General features: G+C 43.2%; 1 protein-coding gene across 3 annotated transcripts in view; it reads left to right on the top strand.

The window, feature by feature from the left end:
* LOC143359956 (ras-related protein Rab-37) overlaps positions 1–22,965 on the top strand; it is a 138,716-nt gene that overhangs the window by 13,034 nt on the left and 102,717 nt on the right. Inside the window, exons 2-3 of one of the 3 annotated variants that reach the window (XM_076798392.1) lie at positions 5,904–6,043; positions 14,329–14,595. In XM_076798392.1, coding sequence (XP_076654507.1) covers positions 5,981–6,043; positions 14,329–14,595 — 330 coding nt within the window. In that variant the 5' untranslated portion in view covers positions 5,904–5,980. Of the gene's footprint in view, positions 1–5,903; positions 6,044–9,312; positions 9,612–14,328; positions 14,596–22,965 lie in introns of those variants that run through there. The other 2 variants (XM_076798391.1, XM_076798394.1) reach the window with 2 other exon arrangements.

The following is a 22,965-nucleotide window of genomic DNA, read 5'->3' as shown; positions in this document are numbered from 1 at the left end:
GCGGATAGAGGACGCAACGAAGGCACTGCCGAACGATAGACAGTGTTAGCTGTCGCGAGAAAGACAGGCTGCTGCTCGACGAAGATGGAGCGAAGCCTGCGGAGGGAGAAGAGCCGCCGGGTAGCGATCGAGCGAGAGAGAGAGAGAGAGAGAGAGAGAGAGAGAGAGAGAGAGCGCATGAGAAGAGAACACATTCCGCCGTCAGAGAGGGATGAACGCTGCCGGTTCCCGGATAGATAGAGATGGAAATATTGCGGAGGAACGCGTGGCTAGTTGTCCGGAGAGCCGTCGGAATTGGACAACAGAGGAATATGATAAAATTAGTCCCTAAGGGGAATTTATGATGGTGCGCGAGCGCGTGCTGGACAAACGGTATTAAACCGACCGAGTGTCGAGTAAATTTGTCCTGTTTCGGATTGCTGCCAGGGGATGTTTACCGAGTACGAATTCGCCGGTTATCGAGCAGATATGGAAAGGGCTGCAGACAATTTTCTCGCACCCTGTTCACCGATTAAGGAAAATATCGAGTTCACTCGAATTGAAATTAAAAATACAAATCCTTCCGATTTGATTTTTGAAGCTACAAATGGCCACCCTTTAACGCTATACCTACCGAGCATTAACCCTTTGCACTCGAGTGGTGACTCTGAAGCACCAATAGAAATTGTTGTGGCATTATTTCGAAGAAATTACAGAAAATATTACAAAATTTGTATTTAATAGATTACTAAACATTTAAATATTATATGTAGAAATCGGATCGGTTTCGTATGAATAAAATGAAAATATTGTAAGACGGAAGACAAATTTAGTTTCAGATTGAAAATAGCGCCGAGTGCAAAGGATTAACAGCGACTGTATTTATTTATAGTTTGCACAATTTTTATTCCAATACGAGCAAGGCACGGGTAAGGAAATTTGTGTAATCATATTCTATGAACGCACCTCTACAATTTCAATAATCGTGAGATAACAAATTTGGAACCGGCAGTGGTTTGGTGTCACGAGATTCGAAAAGGGTGCAGCCTAAGGACTCGCAGACAAAAGGCGGAAAAAATGGAAATCTGTCGAAAGAACGCCGATTACGTTGGAACGGGGAAGGCGAGGTCGGGTCGGTATTAAAGATCGCGAGATCAAGATGGCAACCAAAAGCCTGCGAACACCGAAATCTCCGTTTTTTAACGAGCAGAGGAAATCCGTGGCGAAACAGCGTGTCGTCTCGCGGAACGCGAAAAGCTCGTTAATCTTCTCGAAGACTCTTTCGCAGTTGATCTCGCGGACTCGTGAAGCAAAAACATTCGTGGGAAATCCGGCCGGAAGAGGAAACCGGCGGATGCTGCGTCGATAAAGAGACAGGGGCGAGGGGGGCCGAGTTAAATGGGGCAAGAAACGAATTTTCAGACTGTAATCTACTTTTTCGTGCGGATGGGAAACGTGATGGCCGAACGAGCAAAGTAAGTTTCGCGTAAGCGGGAACGGCCGAGCGCTGGAAAGCAGCGATCTCTCGACCGCAGAGGGAAACAGAAATCGCGATAGCGCCGGGGAACGGTAACACAGCCATCGATCCGATCTAGGACGAGGGAGAGCCTCCACCGTGAGATCTCGGATCGAGGAGGGAGAAAATATCGGTGCATCGAGGAGGAAACATGCGCCGCGATGCTGGAACAGTCTATCAGGAACGGCATGTCGCGACGAACATTTACTTGCGAATTTTTTCGGACTGAAATCATTGCTGCGGATCCACTGAAGTAACTTCATGGTGACAGCCCGGAAGAAGAATATACTGCAACCCGATGAACGAACAATCTTCAGTTGAAATTATTGTTTCTGCTTGTTTTAGACATTTTATTTCAGTAATATTGGTGCTGTACTAGGGTCAATGCTATGTCCAATAATTGGCACTTTTACTACATATCAGGGAAATTAATGATCTCGATGTCGTAATGAACAAATGGCGCGTATAATAACATTTTAAGACCACTAAATTTGTTTGTGTGCGGAAGTAATAAATACCCTATTCGTTTAACCATTTATTGGCTATTTTCTTATTCTCTTATTTATTTAGCACTGTATTCTTTCTATATGTCTGTCGTGCAACGTTGATTGATCTGAAAAAACCGCGGCAGTGTTATTAGAGACGCGTGAAAGCCTCGTTGAGATCGTTGTTTTACTTTGTTTTGCAGACTAGTTAGGATGCACTTTCACGGTAATTGCATTATTCAGAGACCGAAAGGCCGATTAGAAGCGGTACAGGACAGAATTTTATGATTATTTCATTGGCTGGCGATTACAAGGGCAGCAGCTAAAGGAGGGGCGCGCGAGGATCTCGTGCAAATAGATGGTCCCTGGTAATTTATACAAATGAAATTAGGCGCGGAGCTTGGTAATCGTGCGACCGGGCGCGTCGTAATTACGAAAATTAAGCCTATAATTTTCGCGCATAAAACGCGGAAGGCGTGGATACGCAAATTGCCGCAAGATAATGGCGGCGCCGGCAGCCGACCAAAGAAACCGGAACAATTTCGACGGCTTAAATGGAACTTCGTTAAACCCGGCACCAGGCCGCTGGCCATCCTAATTAACGATTGTCTTTCGAACGGCGTTTGTTCGCGGTGTAAGGTTAATCATTCCCGGGAGAGAGAGAGAGTTTCCCTTGAAATCCACTTTGCACCTTGTACGCGATACGAATCGATAAGGTGGACCCCGATTAATCTATGTGGAACTTTGATCGATACAATTTTAGTGCTCTCGTGGGCGATCAGTTTACAACTTAATTATCATTTTAGTGTCCCCGGATTTTCTCACGCCCGCCCAGTTTCATATTAGTTAGGCGACTATCGAGCAGAAGGAGCTATTAACTGGAGCTGTTGCACACTGACAATGGTTGGTTTCTGTCGTCTTATAAAAACAGGTTTGTAATATCGGTAATTGTAGAATGAACAATCGATAGTTTTGGCGTTGATAATTTCAGTTTCGGGTTCGTTCGTTTGACTAAAATTGTGAAACAAAAATAGGAAAATTATGAAACCTGTTCAGAAATTAGCTTTAACTTTCTCGCAGTTGTATTTTGTTGCTGGATAAGTGTTCGACCCGTGACTTATTCAACATTGACCTAAAATTTAGATTCTAAGCCAAGATTTCCATTCTTGTGTAGATTTTGGGACGTTGATGTAACATGCCAATATTTAGAATGACTATACGGGATCGTGTGCAACCCGTGACTTACTCAACATTCATCTAAAATTTAGATTCTAAGCCAAGATTTCTATTCTTGTGTAGATTTTGGGACGTTGATGTAACGTGCCAATATTTAGAATGACTATATAAGTCATTCTGCGAATCCTAGGTGAGTGCCATTGAATACACGCTGCTAATAAAAGATGATATTCTTAGACACAAGATGATTCTGCAGGTTTTAAGTTTTCCCACGTAACTGAATTAAAATAGCAAATTAAAAAACAATATATTAAGGTTATGCAGTGTTACTAGAAAATTTCAAGCTCGGAACAATGGCTTTAAACAAAATTTATTTGCTGAAAGGATTTTACGTTCCCTTCAACATGCTCAAATTAATAAACTCTGGATTTTCATGTATTTATGGTTACTCGTAAGCTTGTTAACCATGTTTCTAGTTCATTTTCGCTATAGGGAACTTTTAGTTAGGAAATTGAATTGTCATTCAAAAAACTTCCAGCTCGAAACAATGTCTGATGAATATTTTCTAGCTGAAAATACTTGACGTTCATTTTAAGGTCACAACTGGCTCTGATTAATAAACCATTTATGGTAGATTCGTGAAATGTGAAAAAACACTTACATTAACAAGAATTAATGTAGTTTTTAGTATAGTTTCACTGTAGGAAACTTTTTAGTCGCCAAATTGAGTTGCTGCGATCTTTCACAAAAACCAGAAAAATAGGATCTCGCGTGTAGGACACGGTGGCGAACTAGCAAAAATTTTTGAATTACAAGATTTTTGCCTTACATTTTTCGGTTCCGAATTCGCCTTCGATCCCGGGTTTTTTTTGCCGGGACGGTCCCTCATTAAAATGGACACGAGGAAACTACTGGCGCGAACGTTTGGGGAGCGGAATCGGATTACTTTGAAAATTGAAAAAGTTACAATCGACGATTAAAATCCCGGAGAGTATGCCCGCGCAATAGGGTTGCATAAACAGATCGGATTTGGCACAGGCCGACGTTTCCACGGCCGCCGGCGGGCTTCGAACAATCTTTTCGGCGCCCGGGAGCGTTCGCATAAATTAAACGCTTCGGTCTGGCTCGCGATGCAACTAAAAAAAAAAAAAAAAAGAACAAAGAAAAAATCCGCGATTCCGGTGGAAAAAGTTCGTTAGCGCGGTGAAAAGCTTTCGCCGGCGAACGAGTTGCGCAAACATCGTTAAAAATTACGCCCCGAATCGCGGATATACGTGGCCAACGTGCCGGGGGAAAAAAACCGGAAGGCGCCATTTTTGTCCGGGCGGTAGCTCTGGATCAGGAACGTCATCGATAGTTCTCTATCAACGGAATTAGCCGGACTTCCTTGTGGATTTCATTCGGCCGGTTTTTTCGAATTTTTTCGAAGTTTCTAAGCCACGATTATTGACATCGCACAGATATTTTGTTTTCGAGGAGAATGAAGTCGCGTCAACAACTACTAAACTGCAGATCTTTATACGAAATAAAAATTGTCTGCATCAATTACAAATAAGGCAAGCCACATAAAAGTTGATTTCTTCTCTTAAGAATTTTAATAGACTGTTATATCATGCACCGGTAATATTCATCTCCACATTTTCTCCATAAAAGATTTCCAGAAAGGGTCCAGCAGTGCAAAATTATTTTTAACCCTTTCCACTCGAAGCTATTCTAACTCCAAAACGAAACATTTCTTCCGACCTAGAATATTTCCCTTCTATATATATTTTTTCATGTTATACATGTAAAGAAAGTACGTGTACTTTCCCTTTTGAATTATCCCGCGCACTCGCGGCGCGTTGGTAAACAAGTTAGAGAAACTGACACAAGAGGGAGAGAGAGAGAGAGAGAGAGAAAAAGACAGAGGTGTCATGAGAGAAGCGAACACGTGCAATAATAGATTCGATAATCCGAAAAGCTTTAGCACAAAAGTGTAAAGAGTGCAATTAGGGAAAAGACACAGCGAATAATTGACATTTAATGTCGTTTCTCTTTTTACAGGTAAGCCTTGTAAATATTTGTACATAGAAACCCGAAAAATAAAACCAAAACCTCTTTTTACAGGAGAAACCCAGTTGTGTAATTATTCCTGCCTTAACCTAACCATACCGGGAATTAATTAACATTATATACATACAAAAATGGTGCAATTTACTCGTACAAGACTGAAATTTAGTTCAGTAATTTATTCAATGCAAACGCAAAGCAGCCATTTTTAGTAGTGCCTTACAGTCGCCACCCGAGTGCTAAGGGTTAATCGAAACATGAGAAATAGAAAACTTGGAGTTGAAGGTTGACAATTTAAAAAAAAAAGAGTCAATTTTACTATGATCCTAAAGCTGTGTCGGAGCTCTGTGACACAGGACCAAAAAATGTAGAATCGTGCCAACAGCGGCATAATCGAAGCCGATCGCGTCCCGTGATTCAGCCAGCGGAAACCGGAAAGAGAGGGTATGGAGGAAAATAAATTCCCGATGTCTGATTAAAAAGGAAGCCCCGGGTGGCGCAGTAATTATTCCCGTGGCCGTGTCCCATTGAATCCGCGTGTGCTCGCATAAACGGACAAAGAGAATCAATTAGCACGTAATAAACACTGCGGCGCGCAAGGTTTCGCTGTCTGCGGGACCGGTGCGCTGGCTGGCAAATTCCCTCGAATGAAATTACAAGCTTGCTCCCGTTGACGTTGATGCTTCCTCTGTTAACAGGGATCTGATGTGACATTGCGTCCCACTGACTCTGGGCTGGCAGTGTGCGAGCGCGTCTGCTGCATAAAGGGGGCGAAATGAGGGGTGGCAGCAACGATGTCCCTGCCATGGTCACCGTCCCCGCCTCCGCGTCTCTCAACGTAAGTACGCCCTTAAAGGGCATTTTCTGCGTTAAAACACCCCTCGCCGGAGGGACTATATCTCGGGACACTTTTCTTTTTCGCGCGGTCTCTTGTTGCGTTGGCGAATTTTGTTAAAGCATTGTGTTCCCGCATTTTTATCGGAATTACAACTTCGCGACCCCTTGGCCTACGACCCATTTTACAGCCACAGTGATTCAAGCTTCTTTGTCGTTCGCAATTTCCTACAAGAAAAGGAATGTTATATATATATATATATATATATATATATATATATATATATATATATATACTTGTAACTGTAAGCTATCGATAAGGTAGAAATCAATGTAATGCCTGTCTAACGACATCTGTATAATTACAAACGCAATACTGACACGCGTCTGGACAGCGCACACGCGTTGACCTAATCAGACGTTCTAGGACCTTCCTACCATAAACACACCGAAAAGTAAGACTACTGTGTTATATATTCACATCCACTGCCATATCCATATACCTAATTATAACAAGGAAAGAAGTTCCCATTCGTAGGGAATACGTCTAGAGAGATGTGCTTGATCCGCAAAGCAGCGCAATTATGTTTATTTCCAGAAGCGTTGAATCGTTACCGTCTCGAACCGCGGTTTCCTTAACGAGAGACAATTCCGAGGTGGTACGTCTAGCATGGAAACTAAATTCCCGCTTCCAATTTCTCCTCCGATTTGCATATTTATGGGAACGCGAGCAAGAAGAGGAAAAAGAGCATTTCTTCCGGAAATCGCACGGAAATATTCAAAGCTCTCCCGCGATGACTCGAGATCGCCGGGAGAACTCGGTTCGCCGCGAGATCGGCAAAAAATCGGCACGAAAAACGAGGCTCCGCGAGCTTCTAAAGGGGCCTCATAAACTTCCAGGAGCGTATATCTCCAGAGGGGATCCACCGTTCGATCGATTCCGGCAAATCGAAACGATCGATGGTAAAGACCCGCGACCTACGACTGTCCACGCGTGGAATACCTGCCGCACCGGTTTCCACGACGCGTTGCTCAACGACCGGCCGGTTCCACATTGCTCGACGATAAACTCGCCACTGTTAATTGGCTTGCGAAATCATCCCCTCGAACGCTATGACAGTCCCGATGATCCGCCGCGAACGAGATCGTCGACGCGTCGCATGGTGGATCGGTAACTGCTGCATAAAATTCGCGGTGAAAATTATTTTTACGTTTCTCGAGTCGCTGATTTATAATATTCTGTCAGAGTTGCAAATTCAAGGAGAGGATTCTTCGATTCGCAACGTAAATACGTTCGGCTACGCACGGTATTTTTGATTTATTTATCAATAATGTATTCACAGTATTATATCCACTCAAATATGTAATTCCGAAACGTTTAATTGTATGTTATTTTAAGGTATAAAGTTGATCTTTAAAATCCTATCTTCACTTTGTATTTGCATCTTACTTTGAGTTTCTTTCAATCTTAACGCTAGAACTGCCGAGCCCTACACGTGACTTAGACTTCTCCCTTTATAATTACAGCAAAATTGAATTTGCTCAGGTTTCATGCGATTTTTATGGTAACATGCACTCCAACGAAGAGATGTATTAAACAATTTCTCGTGAAATCGTTTTCATAGTTTCAGTCATTCTGACTAGTTCTAGTGTTAAAATACAAACAGTGTGTATATTGATAAAAAAAAAATCGGACAAACTAATAAATCGGAAGGGGAAGTTCGCGGAGGAGAATGACGGGAAAAAATCGGCGAGATCTCGAGAAATAGGTGAGTGGGCAAAGAATGTCGAGAGGTGGGTGATCTGCCCTCCATTTCTGTTCCGTGTGCAGACCGCCCCGTGTCAAAGCGCGTCGGAACAAGGGGTAGTCCAACCCCTAACGGCCTACAAACGACACTGGTGCCCCATGAATTTATCAGACTCGCTTCCGATACAGGCGACGTACCAATTAGGCGCGGCGTGCAAAGCGACGAATTAGCATTCTCTCGGCAGGCCAGAGGAACGGGAGAGGGATCAGAGCGCAGGTGAACCGCCCGTGAGGGCGGAAGTGCTGGTTTAATTAAATTATTGCGGCGGGAGTCGTGCTTCCGGCGTGATTGATCGTGTCCCGAGCGGCGCGTGTTCGCTGGAACGCGGAATTAATCATCTTCGATCGCTGCCTCTCGACTGGCTTGTAATAACAGTCATTCTAAACAGATTGCGCCGGTGCCGCGGGAAAGAAGCAAACGCGCCGGAGGAGTCTGACTTCTCCATCGGAAAATAAACACGTGAAACCTGCCATAATAATTGAATGGGTGTCTGGAAGATTAAAACTTATTTTGTTTTAACATTTAATAAAACAAATCGTGACAAAAAGTCTTTCAGTTTTCAGTCTTTCTCCAATGGAAGAAGGGCCTGTGTCGTTTTCAGCTGGTTTGTATTATTGCTATTCAAGTTTGAGTTCCAAATCGCGCTCCTATAAAGTTTAAAAAACTAATAGAGGTTGCGTTTCTAAGTTTAATTCGTTTATTTAACCAAATTATGCAGAGGTTAGTGTGGTAGTCTATTTTTAACATTACAGTACTTTATTGAAAGCATGAAGTGAAATTTGAATTTAATTCGAGTAGCATGTCCCTGTTTATTTGTAATGTTACAGTACCTCAATGAAAATAACTCCAATCTATTCTTATTGTAGTTTCTCCGCCAAGACGGTTTTTATTGATTTGAAATCGGATCATTATTTAACAGAGAATCTGCAAGTAAAACGCTCGCTGCAACAGGCCTAACAGAAATGTCATTCTTTATTCATTCGATAAAGCAATCTATCCAATAAACAGTTCATACATCTTAATACAGACGTGCACTCTGATCGATTAATATATAAAAACAAAAATAGAAAAAATTTGCTAAAAATTGCTGAGGATTCTGTTATGCTCTAAACAGCACAAAAATGTCATAGATCTTTATACTATTATTAATATTATTGTCATAGACGCAGTATTAAATGTATAAAATATTTCTCGACAATGTCGTCGTGACACACAATTAAAATAAACGTTGCAAATCCACAGTTTTCAGCGATCAAGCAAAAAGTCGATATAATATAATATAATTCATTGTCATCGGAAAAGGACCTAATCCGTGACTCTAGCATCAAGTTCTTCTCGAAGACTTTGAGGAAACGCTCGAACAAGCTAAAACAAAAGTTCTTTTTTTTAGGTGAATCTGGAATCGCGGCCGGAAACATCCGAACGAACGATAACTGTGTACTGTGAATGCGACGAAGCTCCCAGCCGAGTGTCTGCGAGTTTCATTTTCGCGCCGCGGAAATTGAATTTTCTGGGTCGACTCGAACAAGAATCATAGTTCGCGGTCTCCCGCGAAACCGTACGATTTATCTCGATGGGAACCGTCGGTGCCTTCTTCCGATGAAAATCTCGAGAAAGATTGTTCGCCCCTGTTATCAGGTGATACGGTGAATCGACATCGACTTGCTCGAAACAATGGCAGTTCACGGTTTAATAATCGGATCGCAGCGCGCGAGAAGAGCTTCTGTATTTGCCGGCGCGGCGCTTCGGCTCGCTAAATTGCAGGTTGTAATTCTATTCATGACCGTCCTGCCGGGGGATCATATAACGCTTAATGGCGGTTATGAACTCGAGCCGGGGAACTTTTAAATTGTTTTCCCGTTCTAATTAATGGCGCGGTTAATTAAATTGTCTCTCTACTTTTATTTACTCCACGGTGGGTGGGTGAAGGGAAAGCTCGGCTAAGCGGTCCCCGGGTTCGACCGATCCGCCATTTGTAATTCGTACCAACACTGTCGGCGGTCTGCAGACGTTTACTATAATTAACGTAATTGATCCCTGTATCGAAGAAAAATTCAAGACGAGGCTGTCCTCGTTGATTACCGACGAAATCGAATTTTTATGCGTATAATGCAATTGCGGAAAAGTTATTCCAGTAGACTTTCGATGCGTGCCTTTATTTATAAAATTCCGATTATAACATTCTTTTTACTGTAACGACAATTACCATTAATACATGGAATAGAGACGGACGATAAACGAACGTTTATCATGTGGCAAATTCAGAGTGAATTCTTTGCCGGAAAATTAGAAGGACAGAAATTACAATTGTCGTTGTATATAAAAATGGACGATGAACGAACGTTTATGCGTCATGTAGCAACTTCAGAGTTGTTTTCCGAAAAATTACAAGAATTTGAAAGCTGTGGATTGAGGGTCCGTGCGTGTTGTTCGGCGTTCAGTATATCGGCCGAAATGCAGTCGTAAGATCGATATGTTTGCGAAGACGAGGACGAGAGTCATGCATGATTTATGATAGTATTGTTGCCGCGGAGTGGTGCCGAAGAAATCCGATGTAATCTCTCTTTCGCGCCGGGGAAGCTTTCCAAGTCACGTATGAATGTTTCAAAACGACGTCTGTTTCCCTCCTACGCTTCTTCTTTCTTTCCCCCTTCTTCTTCTTCTTCTTCTTCGTGGTCGCCTCTTTCTAAGAAGCGAACAGTTTAAATTTGCATCCATTCAGGTGCAAATAGAAAATCGTGCGAGGGGAACCGTGAAACAGGACCGGGGCGGAATATGATAATCAACTTTTTTAATCCTATGAATAGCCGACTTTCTGGCAACCACGTTCGCCGCGTTCACGAGGCGTTTCTGCGACTTCAATGGCCGCTTTGTGGCGAACTATTGGGGCGTACGAGTCGCTGGTAACTCGCAAACGAATCGAAAGAAATTACACGTTCCCTCGAACCTCTTTTTCGGTACCGAGAAATTCTCGTTCGATGGCCATCGAGTCCGGCTCTGTCCACAATGAGCCAATTGTCTTCGGGACACTCGCATTCGGGGACTTTCGCGTTATCCGTTTACCGCGGACTGTACGAACGCACAATTCACCACGCAAAATCCGACGAAAGTCGCGAAATTCTGCGCAGCTCTGAGAGCCAACACTCCCGCGAGCGGCTCTCGATAGTATTTCTCGCGAGTGGACTCAGCACTCTCGGCACTCTCAAATCACTCGAGAGCAACTCTTAATCCACTCGCGAGAATTTGTGCAAAGAGTTGCTCTTATACGAGCAACTCGCCGTAAGTTATTCGAAGCAATGATTCAGAATACGCTGACGTTCAGCACGATAATGGAACAAAGCGGTTTTCGAAAAGGCAGATCAAGCGCTGATAATTTAGTGCGTTACAGGGAGATGAAGCTGCGACGAACAACAAAAGAGATTTTACCCGTTTTTCTCAATTTTCTGGATTTCGGAGTTTTGCCTGGACAAAATTAAATTTCTGACACACGAAAGGTAAAGAATCACTAAGTATAATAAGTTAAAGAATCACTATAGACCTATGCGGGGGTACCTTAGAGCGGAGTTCTCAGTCCACTCGTCATCACCAAAACTCTGCCAAGAAACGTCATAATGTCAGAACTGTCCGACGACATTGCAATTTATTCAATAACTTCACGCACTAAAAAGGATTATAAATCGGCTGAAGGATCTGTGATCGTTATAAAAAGAACAATCTCCTCAAAAGAGCAACTCGCGAGAGTTTGACTCTCACGTGTCCCGCCGTCATCCTGGAACAGTTGTGAACCGAGAAGAAGTGATTTCTCTATATATGTCTCCGAGGCCTGGATGATAAACGTCGCGGACTCATCCCCACTACCGCGGGGTACACCCCGTGGGGGGCCACGAAGCTCGAGAGGCCTCGGTAAACATAACATAACACGACCCCTATGTCTCCTGGACGATATATGTCGTTGGCAAGACCCGTGTCGTTGACATATATCGAGAATTCACTGTATAGTGAACTGCGACTCGGGATGGAGGTTCATCGTCCGGAAAAGTGCGTCATAAAAATTTCTGCGCGAGCCATCTTCGATTCCATCGAAATTAGCGTGCGCGATCCGTGAACGATCAGGAGCATGTTCGTGTGTATGTCGATCGCGGATCGGGCAGGACTCGTACCCTATTTCTCGCGAGTAGAACGATCGTCTTGGCCGGTCGGTTATTACTGTTGATGATCGTTCACGGTTTCGCGGGAGGGGGGTTGGTGGCGCGTCGAAGTCAGAACGCCTTACTAATTGGCATTAACTGCTACAAGGCCGCTTGTCGTTGCGGCGAGCCGCACCGTACCGATGGAGATGTCGGCCGATCGAAGGACAGTTATTCCAGCGTTCCGCGGCCGGACGAGTGGCGTGCTTCTGCGAACTGGTTTTCTCGGTAGCTTTGATAATGCGACAGCCGGCCCTCGTTTTGCCGAGAATTATCGCGGCCGGGCGTATACCTCGAGCATTTCTTCACCGTGCCCGAAGAGACGCTGTCTCCCCGACTACCGTCGCGTCTACCCATCTCTCTCTCTCTCTCTCTCTCTCTCTCTGGCCTTGAGATTATAATAAAATATTAACCGGACAGCATACGTATCCCGATCCGGGAATCGATTCTCCGCGACCGATCCTCCTCCTCTCTGCGAATTGCCGATCCTGCCGCGGGATCGGAGCCACTGTAAACCATCGAGACACTCAACGTGGCTCGATTAACCCCGTCTCTCAACCTCTGTCGAGTCAGACTCGATATTTACATCGATAGATATAGTAAAGTCAGTAAACTGTTGGATTCCGGGTTTGGAAATCGAGTACAACAGTTTATAATAAAATCGAGAAGAGTTTTATTTAAGTGTATACACGGTGGCGAGTTTAAGGTACAGCGATGTAACCTTCAGCACTGAAATATGCAAGAAGAAGCTCTAATTCTTTGGCTGCTATATATATATGTAGTTTTGAGAGGAAAATGTGGAAGGGAGTAGGAAAGGCTCGTTGTGGAAAGGATGCCGTGGAAGAGACAAAGTGTAAGGGTCTGTTTGGTCCTGATGATTCAAGGGTTTTGGCTGACGTGTCTATGGCATGATTATCATGATGCGTTGGTGTTTAACTAGAGCCTAGGGTTATCGGGTATACAACAAAACCCTAATATGAGACCCATTTAAAAAATCATAACTCTCGATTGAGAACACTATTAGTAAAAATTAATACAAAGGTACAGTACGCGTACGATATGTACAAACGATTCTGTTATACTGATTTACTTTGTCGTGCGCCGTTTGAAGACGTTGAAATTGAATAAAATTTTCTTTCCTCCGACCAGGCTTTCAGCTAATGAAAAATAAAATTCTCGACCGTACGACGCGGTGGCCGGAGTATCGATTAATTAACGCAATTACTGTCGAAACGAAGCCATTACACCGAGTTAGAATGTACTATCAAGTTACTCGAAAAATTCTCTTCGTAACAACAATTATTTTTCTGTCAATCTCCTATTGCTTCTTAAGATTTCGCTGTGATTTAACCACACCATTTGCTTGATTAACACTTGTGTCATTTCAAGGGTGCCTGGATACCTACTTTTAACTTAAACTTTTCATGTATTCCTATTGACAAACGGCAAAATTATAATAGATTTCCTTCCTCGGATAATTATAAATTAACTTCCATTCAGAGCACAATATATTCGCAAATTGTCATTACAAGGGTGCCTGGATACCTACTTTTAATATGTCCTGAAACTTTTCATACATTCCTATCGACAAACAGCAAAATTACCATAGATTTACTTCCTCGGACAATTATAAATTAACTTCCATTCAGAGCCTAATATATTTGCAAATTGTCATTACAAGGGTGCCTGGATACCTACTTTTAATATGTCCTGAAACTTTTCATACATTCCTATCGACAAACAGCAAAATTACCATAGATTTACTTCCTCGGATAATTATAAATTAACTTCCATTCAGAGCCTAATATATTTGCAAATTGTCATTACAAGGGTGCCTGGATACCTACTTATAATATGTCCTGAAACTTTTCATACATTCCTATCGACAAACAGCAAAATTACCATAGATTTACTTCCTCGGATAATTATAAATTAACTTCCATTCAGAGCCTAATATGTTTGCAAATTGTGACTGCAATGTTACCAGAGAACATCGTTGAAAATCTTATTAAACACATTAAGAAAATAGATTTCTATTTCACCGCAGTTTGCTGCCATTCAGATAGAACATTTTTGTTTACCCTAATCGTCAACGTTTACCCGGTAATCGTCAGTATTTACCCTGTGTCAATTTGTCCGCCTAATGAGAAGACCAATGGCCGCCGTGGTTTCCAGCGCGTCCCCCCAACAAAACTACGCAACGAAATTCGCGTTACTTACGGGGCCGGCCTTGGAATAATTATTCCAATTTTCCTCACCTGTGAAAACTGACCCCCGTGGTTCTCTGCCGGCAGATAATAACCAGCGAGGACGTGAACGACGACGTGTTCGATATCGAGGAAAACAGCACATCAGGCGACGCGATGTACTCCGGTCTAACGCCAGGGACCGCGGAACCACCCCAGACCGCAACCCCATCCCCAACCGGATACCGGGATTACAAACCGCCGGCGGAAGTGTTCACCGAAAATTACGGCTACCCCACGGCCGGGACCAGGGACTACAACATCCGTGACAGCCTGAAAAGGACCAAGCAAGAGAATACCGGCTTAGTGCACAAGGTGAGCCAATTCGCTCCTCGGATTCGCGTCTCTTCACAGCGCACCAGAATCGAATTTAGATCCGCGAGGGGGAATCGGATTCCCGCGGCATACGCGACGTCCTCAACATGAAATATACCAAAAGTGGATTTGTCGTGGAGGGATGCTACGAATTCTCCGTTCGACGTATCGGATCTATTCGGGACAGAACGCGCGTCCTGCATTTCGGTTTATTACAGAGTTTCCGGAACTGCGGTTTAGGGTTGCATTTATTCTACATGGTTCTACTACGAGGAAAATGCTTTTGACGATTTAACACGTCGAATGCCACGTCACCCATATGTGGATGACGGAGTTATTTGTACAGGTTTTAAAATTAATTTTTACTGTAACATGCAAGAAAGATAGAGGATTACTCAGTGTCATATATTTAATTTTTTGCAATTTTTATTTCTTTGGGGTTTCTAGTTTGGCGTTCAAAGTGTTAACCCACTTGCATCGCAAGGAAATATGAAAAGAAGGCCTTTATCACCAAACTTTCTTTTTATTAAGTACAAAAATGAGTACAAGTAAAAGAACTTCATATTTCAGCAGTATAAGGAAAAATAAATTGAGCGTATATATACGCTCCGGTGATAGTGACCAGGTAAAAATTGAGCGTATCAATACGTTAATGATGCAAATGGGTTAACCGGTAGTAGTGGTTAGGTCTGTCTAAATACTTGGACATAGAATTTTGTGTGTACAGTAGGGCCTCGCTTGTTGCGCGCACCGGGCCCGAAAACGCGTGCCAATAACGAGGTTGCGCATCGAAAGAGGTAACCGATCACAGTGTTGATCTTTTTCTGTTTCTTTTTGAAGTTTCTCCCTTGTTGAATTTTGAACAAACTCTGCCAAGCACGAACGCCTTTCATTTCAGACGGAATTAAATTTTACTCTTTTGTAACGAATATTTAAGGGCTGAAGTAAACATTGGCATGCAACAAATATTTTCTTTTCTCTTCTGTCTTTAACACTATTCCCACGGCGACCGGTCAAATGACCGTTTTTAAAATTTCGATTAGAATTTCCTATATACAACACGTAATTGAATCGCCTCTAAACTTCACGACTTTTCCTAAAATATGCGTATAATACATTTTTCAATATTCTCTTCTTTTGTTATTGTTTATTTTCTGAGAAAATTTTGTGGTCTGTCTTACCTACCACGACCGGTCATTTGACCGGTAGAACGATTAATATCTTTTTCAATTCCGAAACTATAAAGTCGTTACAAACGAAAGGTAATGCAGTTGTGGCATCATTTTAGCCGAAAAGTGGCTTCCAGGGACTGCTTTATGGCACTTCAAAGTGTTTAGAGTTCCCGTTCGCCTATCGGCCTCGCGGTGTTTATTTGCCTGATTGGTGTCCGAAGCGGTCCAGAACCTCGGATTCTCTTACACCGTCTTATTCTACTATGACTGTAAAATAAATAAAATCATAGCCGAAGGGGGTGCCTAGACGTCTTCTCACGAATTCAAATCAGTAAAGTCTTGTGACCTGAACAGATAGCGTAGAAACGTGAAAGTTACAAGGAGCATATTCAGCAGTCTTTCACTATTTTGTATTTTTATTCTATTATTATTCTACTTTTATTTTATATTGTATTACGTGTTATAAGTGTCATTTTCAAAAAAGTGAACAGACCAACAATACTTCGTAGTAAGTTTCACATTTTATCTTTTGTTCACTTTTTTTACCCATCTTGATTTACATTTTTATATTTTAGTTTTTATTTTATCCCTTGAGTATTCATTCCCAAAATGTCAAGACGTTCGAAGAGTGTAAATTTATTATTGGAGAAAATCAATAATATTGATGAAGAGTGTTCCGAAGATGATCAGGAAATTTTTGATGATGAAAGTGACAATGCGGAAAATTATGCTCTGTTTGAGACCGACTCGAACACCGATGAGGACGAAGAGAATGTTTCGAACGTACGTAGAGGACGAAAGAGAATGAGATTTTTAGTTAGTTCCGATAGTGAGAATGAGGAAGAGGTAATCGAAACTGCTGTAGACGGAACTGTTTGGCAAGAAGTAAAAGATGGGTCTAATCCTGGAAGAGCACCTATTCATAATATTTTTAGGGGGACATCAGGCCCAACAGGGTACAGTAAACGAAATATTACGAAAGGTAAAGTTATGACCGGTCTTTAGCACAACATATATTTTTTAATATAGAATGAAGATAATAGCCAATCAATAATCAGAGAAAATGCCGTCGTTTGACCGGTCGCGGTAGGAATAGGTATACTTGAAGTGTCGTTAGGAATAGTGTTAAAGCTGTTGGGATCACTGCAATCGCATAGTGAGTGTTACGGGCAAGGGGTTAACAGGGTTTCTAGTCAACGCGGAACGAATGACAGGAGTTTAGAGTGCGCGAGGTCTGTGTTTCGACTCCTAGCCTGACTTTGACATAGAGAGGGGGGGTCCACGAAAGGTCGGGGACAAAAGCAGCCGAAGAAGGTGGCAGTTTCCGTATCTGGGAGTCGGAAAGAAGCTGGCCAGCCAAGCCTCGGAGGCCAGCGAGCGTTTCTCTCGGTTCGTCGAATCCGCGTCTCGTCTCCGATGCATCCCGAAGAAGGGGCCCCCGCGAGATATTCCGAGTATTCCCGGCATGTATCCGTCCCGGGGAAAATATCCGGCGTAAGAACATCGTTTGATATTCATTACCGGCTCATTTGCATGATGAATGGGACACAGAGTGTTCCTCGGATGTAGGACCAACAAGGTCAGTCATGCCTACCCGCCAAGGTCAGGTCTCTCCCCGGGTCCCCCCGCGCGCCGTGGCAAGCCGGCGGAATAATGATCGGGAATGTCGAGGTCCATACTATACCCGTGGTACGGCCCCCAAGACGATTCCTACGTCCTTCCTTCGGCTTCTTCCTTTTCTGCTTGGCCCTCGGCCGAGTCCCTCGCCCTCTCTCCCTCTTCCACGTCGATTCATCTCGGTCCTCTCTCCGTCGAACCCGAGAACCCCTCTTCCTTTTTCTGCCGGCGATCTTGCTCTTTCTCTACCTTCGAGGCTCTCGGTTCCCTCTGCTCCCTTCTTTTTACTCTTGCCCCCTTCCATCGCCCCTCCGCCCCTGACCCCCCCACCCCCTCTCCACCTTGGCTTTTACCTTCCACGGGTCCTTTCGCCTCTAATGCCACTCAATTTTCTTCGGTTTACCTCGATTTTCATGTTCCGCACCCTCTTGCTCGTTTTTCAAACCATGCCGCGTTCCTACGGGCCCTTTACATACCCTTTTCGTCCGGAATTCTGCGACTCTCACCGAGTCCCTGTTTCCTCGGAGTTCCACACGCGAGTGCATTAATTTAATCGAGACTATAGAGCTCCACAATTATCTTCGGTTTAATTTTCTGCCACCCTGTGTAACTCTTTAAAGTCAGGCATTCGCGTTGTCTTCTGTAACCCTAGAATTTATCCCTTAAATTAGAATTAGAAGTTAGCCTTTTATCGCGATTTTACAATTATTATCATACGTGTGTCGAACGAACGAAGTGCAAAACGAATTACATCGAAAACCAGCTATAATTATTATTCGAACAAACGTACGAATCCCTACAGAAACAACGATTTAATTTTGCTAACATGCACCAATGATAACATCGCTCATGCACGAACGATAAACGATCAACGTGTCCACCGGTCGAGCAAAATTATGTTCGACCAGACGCGACAATATCTCTTCCCAGGAGACAAAATGGCGCAAGCGGCTCCCATGAATGCTTAATGGGATCCCGAGCGTTTATAGCTCCGCGAGAAAGCTATCCCGTAGATCCGTAGATCTCTCGCGACGCCGATCGAGATAAAGCACGGGTGAAAATCGGCAGCTTTCTCGCCGATTTACTCGATTCCCGAATTTATCTTTTTCACCGCAACAAGCGGCTCGGAGTGAACTCAGGGTTCAAACCGTTTCTCGCCCACGACGCGGATGGCCGCCGATTTACGATCGACCGGAAGCGATTTTCCGATTTGCCTCCGAGCGTAACGAGACCGAGCGCATTTTACGATCGTAACCGAGGCGGTTACTGCCGAGGATCCTGTCTTAACGCGATATCGTCCTGCGATCGGATTGTTCTTGCAGGATCGTTAGTCAGGGTTCATTCGGATAACCGATTCCCGCACGCTTTCGCGTCCGCGTCGTGTCGTGTCTCACACTGTCGCTGGAGGCCTCTTTTCTGAACAAACATCCGATCCCTTTTATCGTACTCACGATAAAAACAATAAAGTAACAACAGTTTTCTGCACTAAATGGGACTCAACCCTCAGCAACAATACTCGGTTAATACTTAGCTGATTTATCAGTAGACTTTACGCAAGCAGATCTTTATGGAAAATAAGATTGGCTTCTCTGCGTCTTATTTTTAACAATTTTAACAAGCTGGGAACAACACCTTGATGTTCTTAAATTATTTCAATCGATCTACCACTTTCAATCGCGCACATTCATTAGTATTATGATTGCTTAAAATCGACATTTGTTAGGTACAGAAATTAATTCTTTCCAATTCGATCCACAAAATTCAATATGAATCTTCAATGGCCTTATCTTCGTGGCGATTATGAATCTTCGATACGGTGAATTAAAGATTTGGATTTAGAGTAACGACTGACTAATTGCGAGAGCCACGAATTCGCACACCTAATAATCGAAATTCATAAATCTCGTGAATCTTTTCCCAAACGGAGAAGCTGCATGAGAACAGTAAATTCGCGCAAACTTTCCGCAATTCTCTACAGCAAAGAGAAAGACGTCCGCCGATCTCGTAAAACGGAATCGTGAGAGACTCTTGTTGGAAGTCTATCAACCACGTTGTTAAACTGTGTTCCATACTCGGGTTCGATCCGGGCCGAGAATGAATTTTCCGAAGTCCTTATGGCGAGAAGGAAGTAGCTACAGTTAATATCACCGTAAAATGGAATCGTTAAAGATCCTCGCCGTTCGAACGCCGCAGATTGGATCTCCGTCGATCGAGGAGGATCGGGGGAGCGTAGCGATCGGCCCGATAAAACGCGGGTTTCGTTCGAAACGTGAAACCAGTTCGTCGCGACCCGACGCGACGCACGTTGCAGCACAAAAATCAAAGAATATCTACCTCCTGCTACTCATAGAATTTGCAGACGTCTTCCCGGTGCAATCCAAACGAACATTCGAAGAGAATTGTGCTGTGCCAGCTGAGCCTCTCGAGATCGAACAACGTTGCATACAACTCGACTGTGGATCTTTACACAAGCTAAAAATTTGTTTCTCCGATCAATCATTTTGATAATTTAGTGACAATAAATCGGTAATCTCTAACCCCTTTCGTCCTTCTACTGTTCCCTCATTTTTGTGATGAATGCATAAAATCTGCAGTCTACTTGGAAAGCACTCCTCATGCTTCTGTATCTGAAACTTTTTTTTTTACTATTGTACATATATTTTTCTTCTTTGTATCCCCGTTTTTAAGCTTGCATTTGTTTCGTATCGTATTATAATAGAATTGCGTTACCTTATTTTTGTAATTATTGGACTGCGAATTTTTAAAAAATAGAGAATAGAAGAATTTAAAAACACTATTACACTATTAAATATATTAAGAAGGGACATAAATTTACTAGTAATTACACGTCGGCAATATCGATCACGAACTGTTGCAATCGTGTAATATTAGCATGGTGAAATATTTGTTCACGCATGCTGAATATTTTAACCAGCTAATTGCGTTCGACGTGTATACACGTCAATCCAAAACTCTTTTGCGGTGCGGTTGACGTTAATGAATTGTTCATTTCTTATCGAATAAAAGTGCAATTCTTTCTCATTTTGCTTTACTTTTTTCGTAAAACTTACAATAGCGGGATTTGGCCTGCGTTCGACGTGTATACTCGTCACTGCTAGATTTCAATTCCGTGCCCCGCGAGGGATTTTAAAAATTAAACTCCGCAGTTAGCTGGTTAACATTGCCCTTATACTTTCTGTAGAGAATATTACACAGCGTACACTTCGTCCGTAATAAAGAAATTCCTCGGTTAGAATAGAACAGAGACTCGTCGAACCACGAGACTGAAACAAGATTACAAACATTCAAATGACGCGCGCACAAAGTTGCTCAGCCTCGCAGCGGCCGAAAGGATCTTCTCCGTCAAATTAAGAGTGCGAAGAAAGGAAAATTGAATCGAGACGGTTCACCGGAGCCCGTCAGAAAAACCGATTACCGTATAATCGCGGTAATTGAAGTTGGATCCGGAGGGCGAGGCAAAGAAATAATGAGAAGAAGGGTATCGATTCAGATGGGAATCCGGTGACGAGCGATCGTTCCAGAAGAAAAAACAACCGAGATCGAGATCGGGCTGGGGTAAAAGAAACGCAAGGTTTGCGCTCGCGCGCGCGCGCGCGAAAGAAAGCAGGATTTCTTGGGCGCGCGAGAGAGCATGAGCCGTGGATCGCGTACCATTCTGCCTTCTTGCCGAAAGATTTGCAACAGTGAGGCCAGTTGCAAGCGGTGGCAGCAACAGCGGCAGCAACAGCAGCACCGAGCTCTTCAATTATCCCTTATAGGAGTGAGTACTCCGCTTGAAGAAAATGCGAGGCAAGAACCGGCTCGGGACCGTGGACCCCCTACCGGTTTTACTTCGCCCTCCCGATCGGTCTCGGCCAGTCCAGTCCTTCCCTCGAATCGGCTTAAGGGCCCCCACCTTAATTGCCGTCACATTCTGAGAACGTTTTCGCGGATCATATGGGTGTACATGTACGCGGAGGTCTCTATTTCAACGTCTGCTCGCGCGCGTTAACTCGCCCGCGGTAATCGCGCACCGGAAATCGACTCCAGCCGATGCTGGATCTCCGCGACTTGCGGATTCGTCGCCCCTAGATCGCGGATTTTTATGTGAAATAAAAATTTGCTGGCTGAATCACAACGAACGGGTATTTAGTAGAAACTACATTTCCACTTTGAATAGTCGCCATAGGTTATGAGCAGACTGCGGATTATATTACATTTACGACTAGAATGGGCGAATGTCATTTAAAACGGTAAATGTATTAAGACAATTTAAGAGCACGCGTTACTTTCAATTTATTAGAATTGTTCAGGATAGAAAGAACTGTTTAGATGATTTCTGTGTCTTGTGATTGAGGAAGAAAATGTTTATCTTTTTTAAATATAGGTTAAAAGTAGACTGCGGATTATAGTCATTTATGACTACAATGGGCGAATGGAATTTAAAACGGTAAAAACATTAGGACTATTCAAGAGCTCGTGTTACTTTCAAATTTATTAAAATTGTTGAGGATAGAAAGAACTGTTCATATGATTTCTGTGTCTTGCGATTGAGGAAGAAAATTTTTATTTTTTTTTTTAACATAGGTCATAAGTAGACTGCTGATTATAATCATTTACGACAAAAATGGGCGAATGTAATTTAAAACGGTAAAAACATTAGGACTATTCAAGAGCGCGTATTACTTTCAAATTTATTAAAATTGTTAAGGATAGAAATACTGTTTAAATGATTTCTGTGTCTTGTGATTGAGGAAGAAAATTTTTATTTTTTTTTAAATATAGGTTATAAGTAGACTGCGGATTATAGTCATTTACGACAAAAATAGGCGAATATAATTTAAAACGGTAAAAACATTAGGACTATTCAAGAGCGCGTGTTACTTTCAAATTTATTGAAATTGTTAAAGTTAGAAAGAACTGTGTTTATATGGTTTCTATGTCTTGTAATTGACGAAGAAAATTTATTAACATGTCCGTAAATTCTGCTCATGCATTTACTATTTTGTATTCCACCCTCTCACTCTTATCAGAACTGCAAGTCAGGTCAAAATGATTTTCGAATTTAGCGCTACGAGGAAGTTTACCATACATCGCCTAACAGTACGTTTTCTACCTGGAGAAATAACTGGGGTCGTTCGAGCTCATTTTGAAATTAGTTACTCCGTTTTGAAGCGTGTGCGAAGACTTGCAGGACTGATTGAATCCGCGCAATTATGAGGACCCCTTTGAAACGCGGGTCGCTGGCGAACCAAGCGAACCAGCGCACCGGCGCACGGTTTTCCAATCGCAGTTTAATCACGGCGTCGATTCTCAAGGCTTCCTCGAAATACGCTGCGAGCTTGCCGCTGGTTCGATCCACGTGGATCATCCCGGGCGTGTTACACCAGCGAATATACATATTCGGAGCGCTCGCGGAGCGATGGATTCGATCAATGGGCTGCTTGCTCGAGAGGCGAACCGTTCGAAGCGAGGCTGCGTAGGCGGATTAAGGGCACACAATTGCTCCCAGACCACAATGCGTAAGCCGGACGGCGCTAGCATTGGGATATGATTAAGCTGTTCCTCGATGCACACTGTT

This window comes from Halictus rubicundus, chromosome 12 (genome assembly GCF_050948215.1).
Source record: "Halictus rubicundus isolate RS-2024b chromosome 12, iyHalRubi1_principal, whole genome shotgun sequence".
Taxonomy (NCBI): Eukaryota; Metazoa; Arthropoda; class Insecta; order Hymenoptera; family Halictidae; genus Halictus; species Halictus rubicundus.
The sequence above is the reverse complement of the archived record's forward strand: the minus strand, read 5'-3'. Positions and strand labels throughout refer to the sequence as shown.